We start from the raw sequence: 22,939 nt of genomic DNA, 5'->3' as shown, positions 1-22,939 counted from the left end.
ATCTTATTGAAATTTACCACCAAACTAGATGGAGAGCTCGTAAGATCGCAGTTCCTGACTGTGACGAGATAGGTTTCTAGTTTTGTTACTTTGGATCATCTTGTACTGATTATCTTTTCTATTTCCGGCAAATAACTTTGAAGAGAAGTGATTTTATCATTCAACAGCTACGATTTTTTTAAAAAAAAGCAGCAAACAGGTAGTCAGGCTAAGATTTAGCCTAACTTCGTTTTTTAAGTAGTTTCAGTCCTGCCAGGTGGTTTGGTTTGTTGGAGCAAAAGACACTCTAAACTTGCAAATGTGGACAAATTAGAATTACCACAACGAATAGGTGCTAAGAAAAGGCCATTATCCATAGAAATTTGTAAATCTACTGTCTACCTCTAGACAATAGCCACAAACTGTCATGAAAAAATTACTTCAAAGTCAATGAGTACAGTTCATTTGTTTTCCTTTTTTTGGAAAAAATACAATGATACTTTGCAAGTTAAAGTAACATAGAAGCCTTTTCATTTACAGTTTCATTAAAAGCATTTTGCTCCCGCAACAAACTCAGCTGCAACCGTTTGGTTTGGCATTCCACTTATGGCATAAGTGGTGGGGATATGCACACGAGTCCAGTGCATCAGCCAATGCAAGAATATCATTTCTTTTTCCAAATTGGATATCATAAATTAAATCAATAGCAAAACAAAGGAAAAGTTTGTCTATGAAATTTTATTCAGAGTATTTTACCCTTATCCATAGGTTTGGGATTATTCCAAAAACAAACGAATATCAGAATCGAGAGCGGGTCACGTGATTTGTCACGTGACCTGTCTTGAAGAACTTATGTATATTTAATTATTGAAACACTCAATAACCTGAGCGTCATGCAGTATTCGATCAACCTTTTTGCATGGTATAATTTTAACAATTTATTTTGGTCGACCATTTTTAATAAGACTTTACAGGCGTTAGGTGGGGTGGGGGAGGGGGGCACGAAAACCTTTGTAGGTCGCAGAAACTACCACCGATTGCTTGCTATCAGGCATTTTCCAACTCTAAGGGCTTCCTTAAACAAACAATGAACCTTATTCCCCCCGGATGATACCGACAACCCAATTTTGGGGCTCTGGCTCCTGGACTATTATATTTTGTTCACGATCACGACATGCGAACTAAACAAAGAACTTCGTCAAGCTACCATTCGACAGCTACTGAGCACTCTTGGTTGGTTACACAATAGCAAGTGCGCGTTTTACAGCACTAAGTCCCCCTCTCGCTTAAAGATAATAGCACGAACGAATGTTAAGGTCGCGCAGGACCCTTGCAGTCATTATGTATGTATTTATTTAAAGAGTATGCACGAACAGCGACGACTAAAGCCGAAAACAAACGAAATATTCATGAGAATTTTTTTCTTACAGTTCTTTGTACAAGTAATTACGCGCTATTGTTCTTAGCATTGTGTTCCGTGCGCTGGAACAAAGCGAATTATCATAATCATATTCACAGCTTTAAACTGATAGCACATGCTGTTGTAAACATTGACTCGGAAGGTCTTCGGAAGCCACAAAACCTGCAATTTTGTGTCCAAGTTTTCTCCGCCGGTATAGACTTTCAGGAGTTGATTTTCGAGGAACATAAACTTGGTGTATTCTTTTGTGTTCTGACAATAGCGGATTTTGAAATTTCCTTCTCAGAATGAAGGTAACACGTTTCAAAGTTCAGATTTCACATTTATACTCTCTTTAAAGCCATAAACTGTAAGCAGTTTTTGAAATCGAAAATTTCGTTCTTGTCAGAACACAAAAGAGGTTATGCTTTATCACTAGGTTATATAATCATTTAATTCGGTGTGCTGTTCTAACTGAAAACTTGGACACAAAATCGCATTATCTGTTGTTAAACTTTTAAGAGCCTGTAACATTACAGTAAACGGTCATCTCTCAGTAAAAGGACAATCATGATGTAATTCCATCATCCCCTAATATCCTTGATAAATTTAAGAGGAATCGATGTTCAAAATTTAGCGAATTGAAGCTTTTCAAGAAAGCACCCCGTCAGGAAATTTGGCTTATGAATTTATTAATGAGCAAGGGTCCCGCGCGACCTTAAAACAATCTTAATTGGTTGCATTTTCTAACCATTGCAGAAGACTATCATGGACTGTCTTATTTGGCCGCGCTTTCGTACTTTAGGTACTTGAGTAATGCACAGAAAATATCAAAAAGGAAACATTTTTTAATACATACAGATCTCGAAGTTTGGTGGTCTCTGCAAAGGTCTTGTTTGATATAAAGGTTAAATTGTTATTTTGCAGATCCCTGGTAATCAATTAGCAATATTTGGATTTTTTTTTCAGTTGCATGTCTTATTTCAACACGTTTAAAGGGGTCCTTCTTAACCACCAATTTGTTGCTAAGGAAGGTTGTTAACTATCATATTTGGAAACCCGACCTCCAACGGATAGGGATTTTTTACATTTATTTTCCATTGAAGAGTACTTCAAGTGTTTCAAGTCAGGTCCATTTTTGACCAGTCACATGACCAAAATATAAGACCCCTAAAACGTAAAGGGAATTGTGATCTGAAAATCAAATTCAATGTCATTAGATAAAACATGCCCATATGCTTCACATGGTTTTCGCATTATTTTATGAGTGTGTCCATGAGAGAATCAGACAGAACAAGGTAAATGGTGATACAGCTTAAATCACCAGTTTGGCTCAAACTTGGCACAAATGTTGATAATGGTGAGCTATCAACTGTGGTGAAACATTAGCTAAAATATTTTACTCAGCTTTTGCACAAAATGTTTGGATACTTCAACATTTTATTCATGCCGAGGACTTTAACACACGCGACTTAATGATTTCTTGTCTATAATCAAAACTCACCGATACACAGAAGCCATTTATTTGCTTATTTTGGCAAAAAAAAAAATGGTTCGAAGTAGCTAATCAAGCATAGATCTATCGATAACAAAAAAAAAATATTGGCAAAGAAAAGGCACCTAGGGCATTTTTCTGAGCATTTTCAGAGCCATATAATTCGGCATTGTCGTAATAGAAAATGTAAATACAGCAGTGAAAGATTTTCTTCACAAGCTCACTCAATGTAACATTTAGCACATTAAAGTTAAGAAACAAGAAAGTAATGCCACATACATGCAACTTATCGACGCTAAGATGCTTTCTTCTGAAGATTTTGTACTTTTTTGCTGCACTTTGATCCACTTGTTGAAGCGGGAATTGACGGGGATTAAGCGTCCAACAACTTCAACACTCAAAGCTTTGCCAACTTTCTTTTATTAGATCTCAGTGGTACAAACTTCTCTGGGCAACAACTTTTACAACTCTCTCAACTCTGAACGATAGGTCTTACTCGCGCGCTTATAAAGGCGCCAAACATGAGCTTTCAATCAGCTGTCAAAAACACTAAACTTACAAATTTCATTCTCGTTCCCAGAGCCCGCGTCCCCCTGGACCAGCGGTCGGGAAACGCGAAGGTCTGGGAGCAACAATTTGAAAATAACTGAATTCTGCCCTTCCGGTTTCTACTGCGCAAGCGTAAGCTACCGTCTGAGCCTAAATGACCAGCGTATTTCAGAAGGCTTGAGCGAAAAAATGGCGTCTTCAGGAGAGTCAGTGTTTCACGGAGGAATCAAGTCTTTAACGGAAAATCTCGGTTACCCGAAACGGAAATTACCAAAGGAAGAGTATAAGGCTTCACAAGCTTTTATTTCAGACAGGAGAGATCGGCTGGTGGTTTTGCCGAAAGTCTTTGTTGTTAAAATCATTCACATGCCAAGTCTTCATTTTCGAACCAGTAAAGGAAGAATCTTAGTAATCGTCATCTCGTTGCTAAACGCGTTAATGCGGGACCAAGATCTCAACTTGCGGCAGTATGAAATATTTGTGTGTTGCAAAAGTGTATACGAGGAATGGATGAGGGCATGAAGGCATGTGGTCATAGCCATACACTTCAGGATGTAGCTCGGTATGTGTTTGGTCATCCACAAGTGTTTGTGAACTGCAGGAATGTGATTAAAATACTCAGGACGAAAGATTTATAGAGAAAAGCTCAGGTAATAATTTGTATTTAAGACGAGCTTAATCAATGGTTTTTATATATTTTGCTTTGTATTGCCCTGTTGCATGTGACTGTCTTCTATTTATTCTTGTTTTTTTTTCTTTTAATTGTCTGGTTAGGTTATATAAGTACAAAGCTGTGTCTTTTGGTCAAATATTTGACAATTTCACCTACTGATGCCCTGGGAGGGAGCCTGTTTCTTTTAAAAGTGAAATGAGTTTACATACAGGAAAATATGTTTCTAAGAAATATTTTTGCCAGTTTAAATAATTACAGCGCGACGCGACTTACCGTGGCCACCCAACAAACACTTTTTGACAAGTTAATTAGCCAATCAGAGAGCGCGCATTTGTTTGAGCTGTCCCACCCCTTGCAATGTTCAAGGCTGTTGTCACGAAACCTGCGGAATCGTATTTGTAAACGAGGTAGTATTTTATTTCAGCTTATATTTTTGGTATGGTACAGACCTAAATCAATTTTAAAGCAATATTTCAAACATATCCACCGTTCTGAAAATAGCTAAAAGAATTTTGCTGTGAAATTGTTGAAACTCGCTCGACGAATGCGATCTTTGTTTCGTCGTTGGCCAGCATTTGACATTTTCGAAGGAATTCCTTTATTTGGTGGTGAAAGCAATATTCGCATGTGTTTAAATACGAAGAGTAAGGAGGTTGTAAAAGCAGCTGAACTTCGAAGTCATTCAGCAGATCTCTGAGCACTGGCTAAATAAATAGACCATAGTGGAATCCGCAATTTAATATCGAAATCATCCGCAATTATTAAAATTCTCCGAAATTTTTCGCAATTATCGAACGGCGGCTAAGTAGTAAATTCTTCTTGCTGAGCTTTGAGTTTCTGTAACTATCCAGAAGCACTGGTATTCGACGTAATCTGCACTTGCAAAACTAGTGAGTTTTCTTTCATCTCGGTTGTTTTTCTATCCAATGCTTTACACGTATTCTGTCCGCTCAAGCTAACGCTGCTGCAACATCGATGCAAAACTTTTTGACACTGGCATTTGCGGGCGTGCTAATACAACTGTTCGAGGTAAACTTCTAAGAAAGGTCTATCGACTTCAACGGTGCCCTCCTGCCTTCCATGCCAACGACATTCTTATTGATCTCGCTTTCCAAAATACGTTTCTCGGCCAGGATCAGTTTGTCTGGTTAAGGAAAGAACGCATCAATGTCCCCCTGGTTTTAGATATTTGAGGGAGCTTAGTCGGAGTTTTGAATCCATGAGATCCAGTTGAAAAGCTCACTCATTTCGTCCTTCGCCGTATGCGTTTAACCTTCTTTAGATTTCTTTCTATCGCTTCGTGTCGAGGACTAAAATTAGAACCCGCGCTTTTAACAAGGAGGCGGGACAGCTCAAACAAATTCGCGCTCTCTGATTGGCTAACTTGTCAAAAAAGTTTGGTGGGTGGCCACGGTAAGGCGCGTCGCGCTGTAATAACAGCCACTAGTAAGTGAATGGGCTGAATGGGACTTAATGGACAGTTGAAAGTGGAAATGGACATTACTTGTCCAATATATGAATTCATGTAGGCATTATTTTTTTTTTTCATTTGGTAAAAAAGTGTTCCTACTATTCCTCATGATTATCATAAGGTTTAGGCATGCCTAACCATAAATGTACCAATTTTTGATGCTATCATATAATCTTGCATGCAAATAAAAAAATATTAGAACAGTAATATCAACTGAATCAAATATCTATAAAGCCTCAGAAAGGAAGAAATTGCATTTATTTCAAGTTGTCTTTATCTCTTTAATCGAACCAGTGTCAAGGATTGGTTAAACAGAAACAGGGTTGTAGCCAGACCTTTTTTATAGACACGGCAAGATCTGTAATCGTGGGAGGCGCAACCCGCTAAGTGGGTATCAGGTATGCCATTCACAAAATTGTGAAACTTAGAAGCTCTTAAAAGGTATTTGGCAATTGAGTCTTTTCCCTCCCTTTCCCTCTCCTTAGCCTTTCACCCTACCTATATATAATAAAGAAACGTTAAAGCTTTCACAATTGCAAATCAGGGCTGTCAATAAGTTTTCAAGTAGACGTCCTAACTTGGAAAGTAGGCAGCAGGGTACTTTTCGAGCGCCAAAGGCGCGAGCCCCCCTAGGGTGCCTTGCCCCCACCAGAAAAATTGGAAATATTATTGGTTTTGACATGACGACAACAAAATTCTAAAATCCAGAAACTCGAGATACCTGACGTTCTTAATATATATCTGATTGCAGGTTTTTAGCTCGATAGAATCCGTCTTTAACCCTATTCAGACCGGGCGGGGGGGGGGGGGGGGGGCTTTTGAGGCCCGCGCTGACTTTGAACTCTTATAACTTTTTTAAGATTCAACTAAACTCTGCTAAACTTTATGAGTTTTCTCAAAAATTATCTGGCAATAATTTGGTAGGGTTGGATGATGTGTCAGGAACTTGACATCACCATGGCAACGGCATTTTGATGAACATGTTTTCCCATATTTTTAATTGTGCGTGTTTTTATTAATAAAAATTATTTTTAATGGAATTATTTTTACATTTTTATGGTTTTAAAGCACATTTTTATTGATTTTGAGTACCTTGTAGTAATTTTCGGTGGTTTTCTGGCATTTCGGAAAAATTTTGAAATCCAAGATGGCGGATCCAAGATGATGGCTGTTTTGACCTCATGATGTAGTTGTCACGTGATGTGACGTCATCATACCACGTGACGTATACTAAAAGAAAGATCTTTGGACATACAATACATCCCATAAGTTTCATTGTGGTTGCTTAAATATTCCGGAAGTTACATAGGGAGGGGGGGGGGGAGACCAAAACGTTACATAGGGGGGAGGGGGGAAGACAAAAATCAAGAAAATTTACCGCTTAAGGTGGCCCGCGGGTATTTATGAGGCTGACAGTTCCCTTTTTTAAGCGCGCTTTTAAACAGGAAAACGTGAAGCGATTTCTTAGATTTTTGAGAATCTGAAAGAAAAATGCTTAAATTATATAAAATGATAAGTTTTATTGCGATCAAACGCGATTTGTTTAAGCTATGAGTGATTTTCGGAAGCCTTCGTTTTTAATAAAATGCGATTATCTTTAAAATGCCACGGTGATTTTTTTTGTAATTACCCCCAAAACGCTGCCAAACTGTTAAATGTGATACTTATAATAACCCAGTACCAGTCGGTTTTGAGGCCGATATCACCTCAATCTTGTGTGTTAAAGTTAAAAAGTTCGTGTATATACATCAAATGTTAGCAGTCAATAAACATGGATGGTTTTCAGTCGAAGTTTTGAAAATATCAAACAAATGACGTTATTTCAAATTGCGAAAAATTTGGTGATTTGTTTTGCATTTTTTTAAAGCTGCAGCTAGAACAGGATATTGCAAAGGTTTGCGCCGAGTTTCAGCGTATTTCGTTCATACGGTTTGAAGAATTTCGGTCGGAAAGTCAGGTACATTTGCTTTCCAAGTTCTAATCGCTTTGTAAACCTCGCATTTCGAATGAAATTACTCTGTTGTTGTTCGAAGAGAGGTGTTACTTCCAAATTCTGCACGATCTTCTGCCGCCAGGGAATACATGTTCAGGAACGGTAATTGTCATTTTAATAGTAACTATTTCAGGCTGTGTTATTTCCAAGTGACAGAAGATCATGCGGAATTTGAAAGTAACACCTTTCTTCGAAAACAAAGGTGACATCAGCCTCAAAACTGGCTGGTACTGGGTTATTATATGTATCACATTTATGCGACGGTCAAGTCAGACGCATAACACAACAGTTTTTAAAGGCAAAATAAAGATGTCGCTCGTTCAGGAAATCTACGGAGTGGATTTTCCTGTAAGTTGTTATGAGTAAACTTCAACAGTTTGGCAGCGTTTTGGGGTAATTACAAAAAAATTCACCGTGGCATTTTAAAAATAATCGCATTTTATTAAAAACGAAGGCTTCCGAAAGTTGCTCATAACTAAAACAAATCGCGTTTCATCGCTATAAAACTAATCATTTTATATAATTTAAGGATTTTTCTTTCAGATTCTTAAAAATCTAAGCAATCACTTCACGTTTTTCCGTCTTAATACGCGCGCAAAAAAGGGAACTGTCAGCCTTATAAATACCCGCGGGCCACCTTAAAGAGCTTCGCGCGCACGCGACTGTTTTCTATCGGCGAATAGAAAGTGGGAGAACCAATCAGATTCGCGGATTTCCAATAGAACACAGCTGAGTTTCTACTAAGTCTCTTTATCACGAAAACGTAAATGTTAGGTTTACGCCGATATAACGATATTTTCGGTTATTTTATGGCCATATCGTTATATCGAGAGTTTCGATATAACGATTCCTCGATATTTAACAATTATTCGCCGAAGGCGAAGTGATTATTGTTGAATAATCCCCGAGACGAAGTCGAGGGGATTATTCAACAATAATTACTGAGCCTGTGGCAAATAATTGTTTTAGTGGTTTTTAGAGGTGATCATCAAGAACTTTAAAAGAGGGTGCTAATGGGGTTAACAGTTAACTGACAATTGGCCAAAAAATAGTAGTTAACTGATATTTGGCCAAAAAATTAGCAGTTAACTGATAAATGGAACGTTAACTGTTAAGTGACATTCCATTAATTTTACTGAATGCGATTGTTGTTGTTAATAAAAACAACTAAGTTTTTCTTAATAGCAAAGCTTTTTCGTGACATTGACCTGTCCTGCTGCGTTACCAGGTGACATATTAACTAATATTATACGCAAAAGGTACCAGGTCGATACCAGGGTCGTACCAGGCACATGTTGATCTCCGTGATGGCGTCGAGTGGGGCGTGGTCAAAGATATTCTGAGTTTTTATCGAGATGGTGACAAAGGATTGGCAATCGAATGACACAGAGGTCGCGTACCGTTTGACATCCATGGCAAAGCACAATTCAATGGACATAGCTTGTAAACATTTGATCGATTTTAATTCATGGAAACAAACGACAAACGGAAAAGTTTGCACTTGGTGCATTTGACTCTTAAAGTTGTTACCTGGAAACACACGGAACTGTCATGGGCACTAAAATAGCGGTGCCATCAAACGTATATAAACTTGTGCTTGACATACGCACCCATTACAAGTCCATTAAAACATTTCAGTATAATTATTGCTCCTCGTGTCAACCACCAGGAGTTCAGAAATGTTTTATCAAAGGTGGGGCCTTAAGACTGCTTACAACAAATTCCTTTAAAACACAATTTGAGGAAAAAATCAAGCACTTTCAATAATCTTGTCTTATCGAGAGACGTTACCCAGAAAGCCGAGTTCAAAGAACCGCTAGCGGTAGTTAATTTTGAAAACAGGATCGAAGCAGGCCCTCCAACCAAAACTTAAAACAAACGAAAAAATCTTGCCTTTTGTAACGCAATACCAACCAGCAGTACCAAACACAGACCAAACTTGAAGCAAATACTCGTGAAAAATTGACATTAAATACAATAACCATTGCTCAAGAAAAAATAGTCGAAAAACCTTTCCTAATATTATACAAAAGGTGTAGTTCTCTCAGAGATATACTTGTGAGATCGAAACCATGAAAATGGCTAATGCACGTGCGTGAGAGTCATGCATGCCTGTCAATTTATTTTTTATCACTGACTTGGTAAAGTGAAGAAAATTCGGGTTATGGCGCAATTGTTTTCGCTGTAAGAAAATGAAAGTTAATGGATAACTAAAATTAGTAGTTAACTGACAATTGGCCAAAAAAATTGTAGTTAACTGACAATTGGCCTAAAAATTAGTAGTTAACTGACAATTGGGTACCCCCATTAGCACCCTCTTAAAAATAACAATAGCAAACAAGAACACAGCAAACACAAGTGTTCGCTTGCGTACGGAGTAAACCAGTTTAAATCATCGATTGCAATCAGAATTTATTTAGTTAAAGCAATAAAACGGAACAAAACAAACACAATAAGAAAGATAGATGTCCGTTACCTTTGTATGATTGTGGATGACTTCTAAGCGAATGTGCGAATCCTCTAAAAATGAGTAGCTCCGGTGAGAAGAGAACTAAATAATGTTTGCTCAATCGATCCGACTGAGTTTCTCATCGCTCGCCAAAACCGCCGTGTTTACGATCATTTCTAATGCCTTGAGAACCATCTTGGTAGTTAATTTGAAAAATTCCCAATGTTTAAAGTATCCAGGACTCGGACTGGTTTCTTTCAAATCAAAGAAATTTTCATTCAGCAAAAGCGGCCATGTTTACTTCCCTGGATGTCAAAGGTGGCGTGGCTAAGTAACCAAGCCTTCAAAGCTATAATCACCTCGCGCGGGGTAATTATAGCCTCATAAGCCGAGCTTCTCGACCAATCAGAATGCTTCAATTCTTATAATCACCTCTGAAATTATACTAAATCGATATTATTTTACTGCTCCCTTGGTATATCGTTATATCGGGGTTTCACTGCAGTTGAAGTTTTACGAGAAGTGTTTATGTGAATGTTTACGTGTTTATGAAGGTGAACTAACCGCTATTTAAAGCAGAAGTAAATGCCAAGTGTTTTCATCGATTTCCGGCGACCATGTTGGAGTCCCTTCACATGGACTACAACATGGCGTTTTCATACTGTGCTCTCTAATTTTGTGTGGAACATTTTGACGGATAACTTAAGTACGAAATACCGTCCAGACCTGAGACTTAGACACCTTGACTATCTGGTAATTTTCTATAACTTGTAGTATTTTTAAATTTTTGTACTCAATAGCTTTGGATTTATTTTTTTAGTAGCGCGTGACAGTAGTTTTACTGGCGTGACAGTGAAAACCAGCAATAGATAGGCTTTTGTACATTATGCTTTTGTTTCCCCACTAAAATGCTCCACCTTAATGCTCCATTTTTCTCACTAAAATGCTTGGCCTCTCCCGAAAAAGTCACTAAAATTCTCGGATAATGCTTATTGTACAAACGGTATTTTTTAATTAATTTCAAAGTTTTTAACAAGATGTTACTTGTTAATACTTGCAAAAACGTGCAAGTGTTGCAAGTAACAACAACAACGCGCACAAGTTCTTGAAACGTAAAACTGCTTATTTGTCCTCAGTCTCCACTCAGCTGTATTAGGCTAGCATTTAAAGTTTTTGTGAATTTTGAGTTGTAGTCTTCATTTTCTATAAAAAAAAAATATTTATTTGTTATTTTCTAAGAAAAAAATTAATTTTCCGGGAAAAAAGCCACTAAAATGCTCGAATAATGCTCAATGCTTTTGCCTCACTAAAATGCTCGAAAAAAATGCGAGCATAATGTGATTTCAATAGGCAAATATGTAAAGTTTTTCGTCTTTTTAAATTGCGCGCGAATTTTTATTCGAGGGTCGTTATTTTTGCGCCTTTTTTTTACAATCGCGAAAACGCAGCTAAAACGCAACATTAAAGACCCTCGAAATAATGTACCAATAAGGTACTGAGCTATATTTTGGATGATTATCTCCGTAGCAGGTGGTCTTTCTTGCGCAAGTGCTTTACTTCATGGAGCGAATATGCTGAACTGAACAAAGCACTCACGTACGAAAGACCTTTATCAACGCAGGCTAAATGGCGCAGCAAATATTTAGAAAAGGTTTGTATGCAGAAGACTAAACAACAAAGGAATAAAAACGGTTTCCCTTACGTTGACCCTGAAGAGAGTAGCTGCGCTGGTTGAAACATGAGCTAATAATTTTTGTCATCTTCGTAGTCATAATGTTGCAAAAAATTGCTTTGTTTTTGTGCGTTATAATTTGACCTTTTTGGCTACGTATGCAAATTGCCCATTTCAGATAATGTGGAATTGTCCAGAGAGTTTTTCTTTTGTCCATGTGGAAATTATTCACTCATTTCCACGTGGTAGCATCACGTGGTCTGAAATGGGACAACATTTCGGTGATTTGAACTGTATCATCTCCTGCCTGGTCCTCTTATGGACACGTTCACAAAAGTTTTGAAATAATATACATTCGTATTTACACACTTTAGTCTATTTTAAGTGTTCTTGCGTATGATCATAAAGGAGCCTATGTTATCTCTGATTCGTGAAAAAATCACAACTCTAGCTTCACTCCTTAAAATGTTTTAGGGATTTAAAATTCTAACGCGCGGCTTGGGATTGGCACTAGTTACGCACGCGCAATGACATTGTTTTTTTTTTTTAAAGCAGGTGTTCGCTCAAGTAAAATTCGTCATTTACCGTTACAAAACACCCCACAATTGCTTGACACCAAATGCCGTCTAAAGTAATCCCTTAGCAACTGCTCTAGTTCTGTAGTTAAGAAGGACCCAATCACTTGGCACTGCTCTCCTCCAAGGTAGGAATGAAAGCAATTTAGGGTACAAATTTCAATAAGAGAGCTGCCTAATATCATTATTAGGACGGGCAGCTCGTTTGTCAAATAAATTAGAGATTAGAACAAATAGGCTAAAGCAACCGTTTTTTTAAGATAACAACACTTATTTCATGCAACACAAAAAAAAACTACATATCATTAAACACTTTACAGCAGCGTTAACAGCAAACAACATTTACCCCTAAATAAAGATATAAAATACTTTCCAGTACTCTTTTCATGTCCATGATTAAGAAAAAGAAATTAATAGATAAATAAATAATATAAATAAAAATCAAAAAATAAATAAATAAACAAAAACGTAAGTTACATGCACCACCAGCATTATCCAATTATTCCTTTTATCCTCCTCCCGTCTGTCACTTAGCAATTTTTTAAATGTTCACAGTGATAACTATTACATAAATACGCCTTTCTGGAAATTTTTATTAACCATTCCTAAAGCGATCAAGACAATTTACGATATAATCATTGTGGATGAGAAACTTACAGAAAGATGAGGCTCCGTATACGTAACAACACTTCATTTGATAAATATTGTAGTTTGTTGTGAGAAAGATCCCTTCATATATTTGTAAGCAAAAAACCTCAAATAAGTGCTGTCTTTATTAAAGCAAGGTTGACTCAATAAACTATATGGAGTAAGAGTTAGACGAATTTACTTGCTTTAAATAGTAGATAAAATATGAGCGGGAGATCTGTATGGGCGTTTAAGATGGCGAGCCGATTGGGAAGCCATTGTAAACGGCCATACAGATCGGACGCGAATATTTTATTATACTTGTGAAATGAAAACAATAAATTGAATGCAAAGTATTGTTATGCGATTCGGTAGAGAACTGTATAATAAGTTGATGATTACTAATAAGTTGAGCAAAATTTTGTATCAAAGGTTAATTCTAAATTCTATACAGAAAATTGTGACAAGTTTCCGTCCCCACAGCAAGCGAGTGCTCAAGAGTTAATTTCCCCAAGTTGTGATATTATCCGCCGTAAAATTCCAGTTTCCATTTCCCGAACCGATAGCGAAACAACTATCGTCACACGTCAGTAAATAAATTCGGAATCAGTTTTATGACAAAATCTTCGCGAAAGGCGATCTTCTTCATGGCCTTTTACGTTAGTAAGTAAGTTTGGAATGATTTTCAAAGCAAAGTCTTCCGTAACACTTTTTTTTTCAATTCGCAAACTCTCATCGTTTTCACTTCTTGGAATTTGCAAACTTTTCATGCAGTCTTTTTTGCCGAGTTCCACCTTTAACGAATAAAATCCTTTCTTTCCAGCCTTAAATTTATTTTTTCGCGGTTTCCAATGAACTTTTTTTTTCTTTTCTATTTAATATTTCATTTCATTTAGTTATACTAGGATGCAAAACTTACTGCTGTTTTAATCGAAGACAATGCTTTATGCAGGGCAACTTTTTAGTAAGAACTAGGTTACACTTGGTAACATATCAAGAAAGTTCTTTTTGTCATGTGACAAAGTAAGGTTGATTATTAATGTGCCAAACCTTTTAAAAGCTTGTTCGTGGTTTATATTAAAAGCTTTTCTGCCAGTACAGCATTTTCCTTGGGTTTTTTGTCTCTGTGAAGCCATAAGAAGTATGCTCTTTTGTATAGTTACTTTCCTCATTTAAGACATTTAAGACACGGTTTTTCGTTTCACTTACAGGAAACTCAAATTTATGAGATTGGCAAACACTCCGTCAGTCAGAAATGTAATAGCGTTTGATGACAAACTTCTGTAAAAATACATATTTTAGTAACTGGTTTAGAACCGATGCAAGGCTGTACATTGTCTTTTCGAGATGTTGTCTTTTCTTTAGCGAAACACCGCAAAAGGCGATCTTCTTCATGGCCTTCAACGTTAGTAAATAAGTTCGGAATGAATTTCATAACAAATCTCCCCTCACGCTTTTCAATTCGCAAATTATCATCGTTGTATTCCATTTTGACTCATTCTTGTGCGCAAGCGCAAAGAAGGAGATATTAGAGTGAAGCGGATATGGACGGAAGGTGTCATGTGTAGACAAAAAATGTGTGAAAAAAATGTGTAGACGGAAGTGGTATAGGCGGAAGTTGTAGAACGGAAGTAATTTTACATGCCTTTTCTCTGCTAGAGATTTTGTAAAGTATATACATGCGAATATAACATGGCAAAAAATCGTGCGACATTTGCTCGAATGCTTTATTTTCGTTCCCAGGCCCCCAGATTGGCTCAAAATATGGGCAAAAAATGCCCGTAATTTTGGGAAAAAATAAACATTTCGCAGGGTTAAAAGTTATTTTCCGCAAATGTACGTACAGATTTCAGTAATTTAGCTGTCACTCTATCCAGGAATATGAAAAAATGTTTTAAAACGGATGACAAAAAACCGTAAATCGCCCTTAGAAAAATGTCATGATCCATCGGAAGCCGTGACTCGTAGTCCGCGCGGCCAGTCCAGTCCAGTCCAGTCCAGTCCAGTCCAGTGGTATTTCTTTCAAGTACGGGTGAATCGAGAAAGCCTGGTATCTACTGAAAATTTTGGCACCAAATTCGTGGTTTTTCGAGGGAAAAAAATTTCGTAAATCGGCGTTTAAAAATGGTTTACGCATGATGTTTGTGTTCTTGCGCAACACTGTCCCCCTACTTGTGCTTCTATTTACATTTGCTTTGTGTTGTGCGGTTGAAGCTGTGCCAAACGACGGAGAAGAGAAGAAAAATAGCGGAAATAGTAATGGTGGCAATAATTTCCACGATCAGTATCATTCTTCATTTGAAGCACATATCAACAAGTAAGTTTACCGTCAAAATATACCAGCAATATATCTCTAGTTTCTTGAATCCTGAAACAAACTTTTACTGTAAATGTTTTCTGAGTCTGTTTGTTTTCTCTGTCTTTGCCTGGACAGTAAACTCCTTTATGAACTGTATAAATCGTCGGAACAAGAGGTCGCGAGCAACGATGAAGAGGAGTGTAATCATGGTAAAATGAACTCCGTTTTGAAGATTCTGGTGGAGAACGTTTGTCAGAAGTGCCACGTCCCCAATGTTATCGTTACCTCTCGACTCGTGCAGGAGTTTAAATCGAAGATCTGGCGTCTAAACCAAAGCCTCACGAAAGCCAAAACCCAAGGTGGCAATGGAATGAGGAAGCTTTTTGCCAAGTGGAGTAATGGGAAGTATTCGACCTGGAGTTTCAAGATTTATTACAACGAGCTTGATTGTGCGAGGCTGCAAAATGAAAACACTAAACTGACAGGACTGAAAAGGAAGTTAGAAAATGATCTTGAAGAGGAAAGGGCAAAGAAATCCAAAATTGAGGAGAAGTTAAAGGAGGCTGTGAGTCAAAATAAGGAAATTACTGGTAAATTCCGAAAGAAATTCAAAAGCCTAGTTCAGAAATTAATGAAACAACAGAAGAAACAGAAAACAAGAGGCTCTGCAAAAAAGAAGGCATTTTCAAGTTACAGCAGAAGGCATCAATCCAGAATTCGGAAACAAATGGTCACAGACTGTGAGACATCACTGTCATTTCTTGGACTTCATAACTTTGTGGCTACTAAAGTTGAAGTGTTTAATGAGAACACCAATGAATATGAGACTATTACTTTGGTTGACGAGGAAAACATTCACCCCTCATCTCAAACTGAAGTACTGACTGACGAGGACATCGATGAAATCAATTTGCTTCTCTACTCCAAAGAAAGGTTTAATGTCTCCAACGAAGCGTACCATGAACTTTCTATGATATGCAAGGATCTACCTCGATCATGGAAAGTCCAGGAGAGGATTAAAGCTTTAAATAGCAAATGGAACTTATCAAACACCCCTGGTGATACATGTGGAGTTCAACAGAGTATTAAAGAAAGACTAGAAATAAGGTTGCAATCCCTTATTAAAAACACTCCAACTAACTCTGCCTTCAAACAAAACCGTAAAATTCAAGTCAAACTGACAGGAGATGGTACCAATATTGGAAAAAGGCTACATGTTATCAATGTTACATTTACTATTCTTGATGAAGGTGCAAAGGCTATGGCAGCTGATGGTAATCACCTGGTTGCTATAATTAAAGTGACTGAGAACTATGATAAACTTGCCATTGCTCTGGCAGACATCAGAAAAGATGTGGAATCTCTTAAACATGTGTCAGTTGGAACAGAGTGTTTTGCAATCGAGTGGTTCTTAGGAGGTGATTGGAAATTTCTGGCATGCATTTGTGGTCTTGGTGCTGCAACTGCTATTCACCCCTGTATTTGGTGTAAATGTCCACTGTATGACAAATATGATGAAAGAAATGAATGGTCTATCCATGATAAATCAAAAGGTGCACGTTCTATTGAAGAAATTCAGCAGCAATTAAATATAAGGTCAAGATCTGAGGAGCGTTACAATGTTAAACACAGTCCACTCTTTCCATCAATTCCCCTTGATCATGTTGTCATAGATTCACTTCACCTTTTTCTTCGAATTTCAGACACTCTAATTAACCTCCTAATTCTTGAGCTACAGAGACAAGATGCAGTTGACAAGAAGAAAAAATTTAATGATGGGTTTGAAAGATCAAAGTACAAGCACATGGCTGGCTGGGAAACCTACCTAAATGATACATTAAAAATCCCATTCAATTGGTTTTTCTGTAAAGACTCAAAGAAACTGAAATGGCGGGATCTGACAGGACCAGAGAAACAGAAATTATTTAGGAACATTAATATCAGTCAAGTGTTGCCCAATCATCCGAAATCTGGCCAAATTTCACAGCTGTGGAAACAATTTCTTACAATTGTTGACATGCTGAGCTCCCATAATCCTCAACTGAGCAAAGAGCAGATTCAGGATGCATCAAAATCATTTCTGGAACAGTTTTTAAAACTATATCACACAAAGCATGTTACACCCTACATACATGCACTTGTATGGCATGTGCCAGAATTCATACAGTTGTATGGAAACATTTCCCCCTTTACTCAGCAAGGATTGGAAAAGCTAAATGACAAGACCACCAAAAACTTTTTCAGATCTACCAATCAACGAGGACTTGACGCCTTGAAACAAATTGTAAACAAAAGTAACAGGATGGAATACCTAGAAGATCTTGGGTGCCAGAGAGATACAAGGAGCATTACTTGCAGAAATTGCAATTTACAAGGTCATAATATTAAAACCTGTCTGGCAAAATGCAATTCCTGCTCATTTAAGCCTTGTTGCTCTCCTTTTCATATGTTTAAGTGTAATGAAAAATGGGTTAAGAGATGTCAAAGTGACAACACAACAAGTCTAGAGGAAGGAAGTTAAATGCAAGTCAGCCTAACTTAGAGCAAGAACTGACAGCTGGAAAAGAAAACAAGTTCTATGAGTCATGGCTTTGATTTATGGTTATTTATTTTCCCCTCAATTATCCCCCTAAACTTCTGGGGGCTGGGAACAGAAATAAAACATTTAAACAAATTTTGCAAAATTTTGCCATGTAACAAAACACATGACTGTATTTTTATCAAAATGTTTGACATTGTTATAAAATTGTACAGTTTAAGCTTGACAAAATATTGTAATTTATTTATTTATTAAAGCTTTACAAACATGGATTAAAATGTAAAAATGTGTTTTAAGTAACAGGTTTACTTAGCTTTTGGTTTTCCATTGCTTACTGTTGTATTCTGCTTTAACACCATCACCACGAACAAATGTAAATATAATTTGCAAGTCATTTTCAATATGGTTTTCGATCAGGTTATCTCCTACATAAAAGAAATCCTTGATGGCCTTTTTCTCATGCAACCAAAATCTCACTGTCCCAGGAATAACATAGCAGAAGTCCCCATTGAAATTCTGAATTCTTTCATACCATCTGTTTCCAAGAAGGTCACACAGATCAAAATTATTTTCAACACAGTGGACATCCCGCCCTCTGAAATTTTTGACCGCTCCAATGTGCTGTAAATATTTATGGTAGATATCCATATCAATTCGTTCTTCAATCCGTATATCTGGTGTTTCACGTTTTGTTGAAAATAAAGCAAATTTTATTTCCTTGCTGAGGTGGCTTAATAGTGCAGAAGCCCTGTCAGGCAAAGAATCCTCACTTGGTATAAATCGTGGTTGTAGGCAACCAAGGTTAGAATTCTCTCTCTTAATTAAGTCATTTCCATCTCTCCATTCATCAAAATCACTCGAATATCCCACAAAATGTATTTTCACTCTGTTTAAGTCTTTGTCTCGGTCAATAATCTGCAAAATAAATATAAAAATATCATCATAAAACCTGGTTTCTTTTCCAGCTTTCCATTCTTGCTATAAGTTAGTCTGATTTGCATTCAGATTTCAACAGAGATGTTTATTAAGCAAGCAAGGAGTTTCTGGAACTCTCCCAGGCAAATTTTTTGCAATTATTTTATACAAAATATTGCATCAGTGACACTACCGAAACTAGCATTTCCTTTTACTTTCCATTAATTAACAACCAAAATATAAATTCTCTCTATTCTCTCAGAAGGTGGTTATTTTTTATATTCCTTGGAATCTATGAGAATAAGCTACAGCTTAATTAATATTCCAGCTTTAAAATGCGATCAAATGTCTACACCGAAAAGATTAAAAATGCGGTCAAAAAGCAATTAACTTACCTCTATTGGATACATCTTCTCTTGATCAAACTTTTTCGGGTTTTTTGGACGTATCTTCTCTGCTTTTCCTTCCCTCTGCTTTTCATTCATTTCGCGATAAAATCCTTCTGCCGGACGAGCACGCTTTCCGGTAGCCATTTTTTCTCGCACGTCAATCTTAGTGCCCAGTGCCCGCGCCTTCAAATTGCGCATGAGCAAGAGCAAATTTTTCTGACCAAAAGGATCGCGGCCTCTGGGGACGAGAATGTCTCGCGCGAGGGGGGAATTTTTTGGCATGGAAAAAAGTCGACGTTTCGGCATCATCTTGATGCCATTATCAACAGCACAGAGTCTGTGCACAGAGTCTGTTCGTGCAAAATTTTTCACCCAAGAATTTTTTTTTGCTTTATGCAAATTAAGAAACTCTTTAGCTCTTTAATTGACATTGCATATTTAATTTTATCTCAGTCTTGATATGGCATCAAGATGATGCCGAAACGTCGACTTTTTTCTATTATTTTCCTCCGCTGTTAGTAAAAGTCAAAAATAAGTTCTAATTGAAGCTCAGATACACATGTATAAAGAAATGAAACCATAGTTCAGTGTAATAAATAAATTTTCATCAAATCACAATTTCGGAACTTCTTAAAAAGTGCAACGTGGATCAAGACACCGTGGAGGTTCATTTTAACATGCGCTGATACACGCAATCAAAGCTTCATTTTAACTTGTGCTGACACATGCAATCCCGTCCCTCCAGGCAGCGGGAAGTAATTTTACATGCTATATTCCCCCTGTTAGTAAAAATCAAAAATAAATTCCCTGAAGCTCATGCAGATACACATTTGAAAAAAAATAAAATTTTTGTTTAGTGTTATAAATAAATAATATTAACATAAAATGACAATCTCGAAACTTCTTAAAAGTGCAACGTGGATCACTGAGAAGCCGAAATGTTGACACCTTGGAGGCTAGTTAGGCGAAGTTTTTTTAATTCAATTTCATTAGCCCTCGAGCGGTAATTCTTCTTCCGTGGGAGCAAATCAACACGAAAAGCTCCTGTCTTTGGTTGCTCTTCTAAGTGCTTGTATTGGTGAGAAATTTACAAAGTCAACAATAAGGTACTAAATATAGCTAGAATGTTTACATTAGAGCGATTTCAGAAACCTCGATTCTTACATGCTAATAAGAATCGTTAAATGCTAATGAGGATAAGCAAAAAAGAGCCCACGCACCACAGTTGTGCACGGGTGGCTCGCTTATCTACAGATTCAATTGCCGTTTTCACACTAGAGACGGACAAATCGTCTAGACGGACAAATGGTCTGAGACGGGACAAATTGTCTAAGTGTGAAAACGGAACGGACACAATTTTGGACATACAAATCGTTTGAATTTGTCCGTCGATTTGGCCGTCTGGGCAGACGATTTTTTGAGAACGACTTGGTCGTCTGGACGGACAAGTCGTCTAAAAGCCGTCTTAAATTAAATTCACACTTGACGAACAAATCGTCAGACGGCTTGTCCGTCTGCATGATTTGTCCGTCTTCTGGTGTGAAAACGGGCAATGAAAAAGTTGTGGAATGGTAAGTTCGCGACTTCGTGAGACGGCGAAACTGATATCTTTTCTGCGAGCCCGAGACCTTTTTAGCCTGACAAAAGAAATGGAGACTCCGAGAATGCGTCTCAGAAAAATTCGAGACGACGAGACCGCTGAAGTATGGCTGGAAAATTCTGCGAGACGTGCATTTCTTGAGGGACTGTTCACCACCGCTTAAAAAAAAACTCAAGTAAGTTTAATGAAGTTCTGTTTGATGTCGTTTAGCATATCATGTGAAACATAGGTAGTACGCACGCTGGTATACTGAAAACAAATTCGGAAATCTCTATTGTTCTTCCTCATTAGCAATTAACGATTCTTGTTAGCATGTAAGAATCGAAGTTTGTGAAATCGCTCTATTACAATTCTTGGTTTGCAACCACGTGACAAGGCGGCCATGTTGGATGACAAAACAATAAAACATGTTTTTTGCGGAATTTGCATGATAAAAAAGTTTAGTTCCCAACGGAGGAGAACGCTTTGTTCCTGTCATCCAACATGGCTGCTGTGACGTCAGCTGCAAACCAGCAATTGAACACGAAAAGGGCTCTCTTTACATTTTTCAACAATAAATCGCTATAATCGAACATCAAAGCATTTCAGTCGTCAGATATTTCTATTTGTACTAAATGTCAAGCGGGTTACGCTTGCCATGTTTCGGCTCACTATATTAAAACCCACGATTTCCTCGATCGCTGCACGTTTTTGTCTCATGTCACGTCATCTCGTGTCACGTCATCCGTTTTTCATCTTTTTGAGGCGAATAGAAAGACGATGTGTTCGTGCGCATCTTTCGCTGCTATTGTTTGCCAGTGGATACGTCCTGACAGAAATACAAGAAACAAACTATCTTTCTCATTTGTTTTACGTTTGTATCTGAGTTTCAAAGGTGTTATTTGTTACTTTTACTGGCTTTTACTTCGTCCGCGCGTGTTAAAATGAACCCGTTTAGGGTCCCCTAAGATGCACACAACTCGGCATCTCGATCAACGTTGCATTTTTTAGTAGTTTTAAAATTCATGACTTGATGTTAATTAACAAAGATTACTTTTTTGTTTACATAAGTATCTGAGCTTTATTTTGACTTTACACAAGGTGGCTGCATGAGTATATTTCTATTGTCCACCCCTCCCCCCGAATCAACCATTATACATTACAATAATGAGCCGCCTCCAAGGGCCCTTTGATTGCAACATGCAAACGTTTCATGTAGTCGTAGCCGAGATGCGCCTTTAACGAATGATCTCCTTCCTTTTCTTTCTTATGTATTTTATTGCGATAATACTTTAGTCACTTGCAGCCATGAAATTAATTTTCCTAAGTTTCCAATGAACTCCTTATTTTCCTTTGTTATGAATTTTATTGGGCTAAAAATTTTAGTCACTGGCATCCGCAATCTTCATTTAATCTTAGTTGTAATAGGATGCAAAAACGTACTACTGTTTTGATGGAAGACACTACGTTATGCAGGGCAACTTGTTAGTAAGAACTAGGTTGGTAACATATTAAGAAAGTTATAGTGGGCATGTGCTCAAAACTTTTCCGAGTGGCAACGTTGGGTGATCATTAATTTGAGAACCTTTTCAAAGCTTGTGCCTCACACTTCCAATGGCTCGTGGTTTATATCACAAGTTTTTCATGTTACATTCCTCACTTTTCAAGACACGGTTCTTCGTTTTACTTACAGATGTTGCAATTTTATGAGATTGGCAAACACTCTGTCAGTCAGAAATGTAATAGCGTTTGAAGACAAATATCTATAAAAATACATATTTAGTGAAACGGTAGTAGCTAGCAACGCTTTAGATGGACTGTTGCTTCTCATAACTGGGTTAAACCCATGCGAGGCTGTCCATTGTCTCTCCGAGATATTGTTTTTCTTTAGCGAAGTACCGCGAAAGGCGATCTTTTTTATGGCCTTTAACGTCTGTAAATCAGTTCGAAATGAGTATCATGACAAAATCTTCCCTCACGCTTTTCAATTCGTTAACTCTCGTCGTTGTATTCCTCTTTTGGAACTTGCAAACGTTTCTTATTGTCGTTTATTTTTGCCGAGATGTGCCCTTAACAAATGAACTCCTTTCTTCCCATCCTATGAATTTCATTGCAGTCATATTTAAGTCACTTGCATCCGTAATCTTCGTTTATTCTTTGATGTAATAGCATGCAAAAACTAACTGCTGTTTTAATGGAAAACACTACTTTATGCAGGGAAACTTGTTGGTGTGAACTAGGTTACACTTGGTAACATATTCTAGTGGTCGTGTGCTCAAAACTTTTTCGAGTGGCAACGTTGGGTGATCATCAATTTTAGAACCTTTTCAAAGCTA

At 37.4% G+C, this 22,939-nt stretch overlaps 3 protein-coding genes across 3 annotated transcripts in view; 1 reads left to right on the top strand and 2 right to left on the bottom strand.

The window, feature by feature from the left end:
• LOC144660433 (uncharacterized) overlaps positions 1-22,939 on the bottom strand; it is a 115,997-nt gene that overhangs the window by 43,686 nt on the left and 49,372 nt on the right. The window contains exons 7-10 of the mRNA XM_078521050.1: positions 22,295-22,366; positions 14,092-14,163; positions 12,913-12,984; positions 2,238-2,309 (exon numbers count right to left, since the gene is read on the bottom strand). Coding sequence (XP_078377176.1) covers positions 2,238-2,309; positions 12,913-12,984; positions 14,092-14,163; positions 22,295-22,366 — 288 coding nt within the window. The remainder of the gene's footprint in view (positions 1-2,237; positions 2,310-12,912; positions 12,985-14,091; positions 14,164-22,294; positions 22,367-22,939) is intronic.
• On the top strand, positions 15,021-17,833 carry LOC144660986 (uncharacterized). The gene is made up of 2 exons (XM_078521708.1): positions 15,021-15,199; positions 15,317-17,833. The coding sequence occupies exons 1-2, from the start codon at positions 15,021-15,023 to the stop codon at positions 17,700-17,702; spliced, it is 2,565 nt and encodes an 854-aa protein (XP_078377834.1). The 3' UTR covers positions 17,703-17,833.
• LOC144660985 (uncharacterized) lies at positions 18,030-19,168 on the bottom strand. The gene is made up of 2 exons (XM_078521706.1): positions 19,031-19,168; positions 18,030-18,635 (listed from the first exon to the last, which is right to left on the bottom strand). Exons 1-2 carry the CDS (start codon positions 19,166-19,168, stop codon positions 18,030-18,032), a joined length of 744 nt encoding a protein of 247 aa, XP_078377832.1.

This window comes from Oculina patagonica, chromosome 7, assembly GCF_052425735.1.
Source record: "Oculina patagonica isolate OP01 chromosome 7, crgOcupat, whole genome shotgun sequence".
NCBI lineage: Eukaryota > Metazoa > Cnidaria > Anthozoa > Scleractinia > Oculinidae > Oculina > Oculina patagonica.
The sequence above is the reverse complement of the archived record's forward strand: the minus strand, read 5'-3'. Positions and strand labels throughout refer to the sequence as shown.

Excerpts from the sequence above, each read along its gene's own strand:
- LOC144660985 (XM_078521706.1), bottom strand. The coding sequence starts at position 19,168 with ATGGCTACCGGAAAGCGTGCTCGTCCGGCAGAAGGATTTTATCGCGAA. Across the intron at positions 18,636-19,030 it reads AGAAGATGTATCCAATAGAG|ATTATTGACCGAGACAAAGA; the intron begins GTAAGTTAATTG and ends TTTATTTTGCAG.
- LOC144660986 (XM_078521708.1), top strand. The coding sequence starts at position 15,021 with ATGTTTGTGTTCTTGCGCAACACTGTCCCCCTACTTGTGCTTCTATTT. Across the intron at positions 15,200-15,316 it reads TTTGAAGCACATATCAACAA|TAAACTCCTTTATGAACTGT; the intron begins GTAAGTTTACCG and ends TTGCCTGGACAG.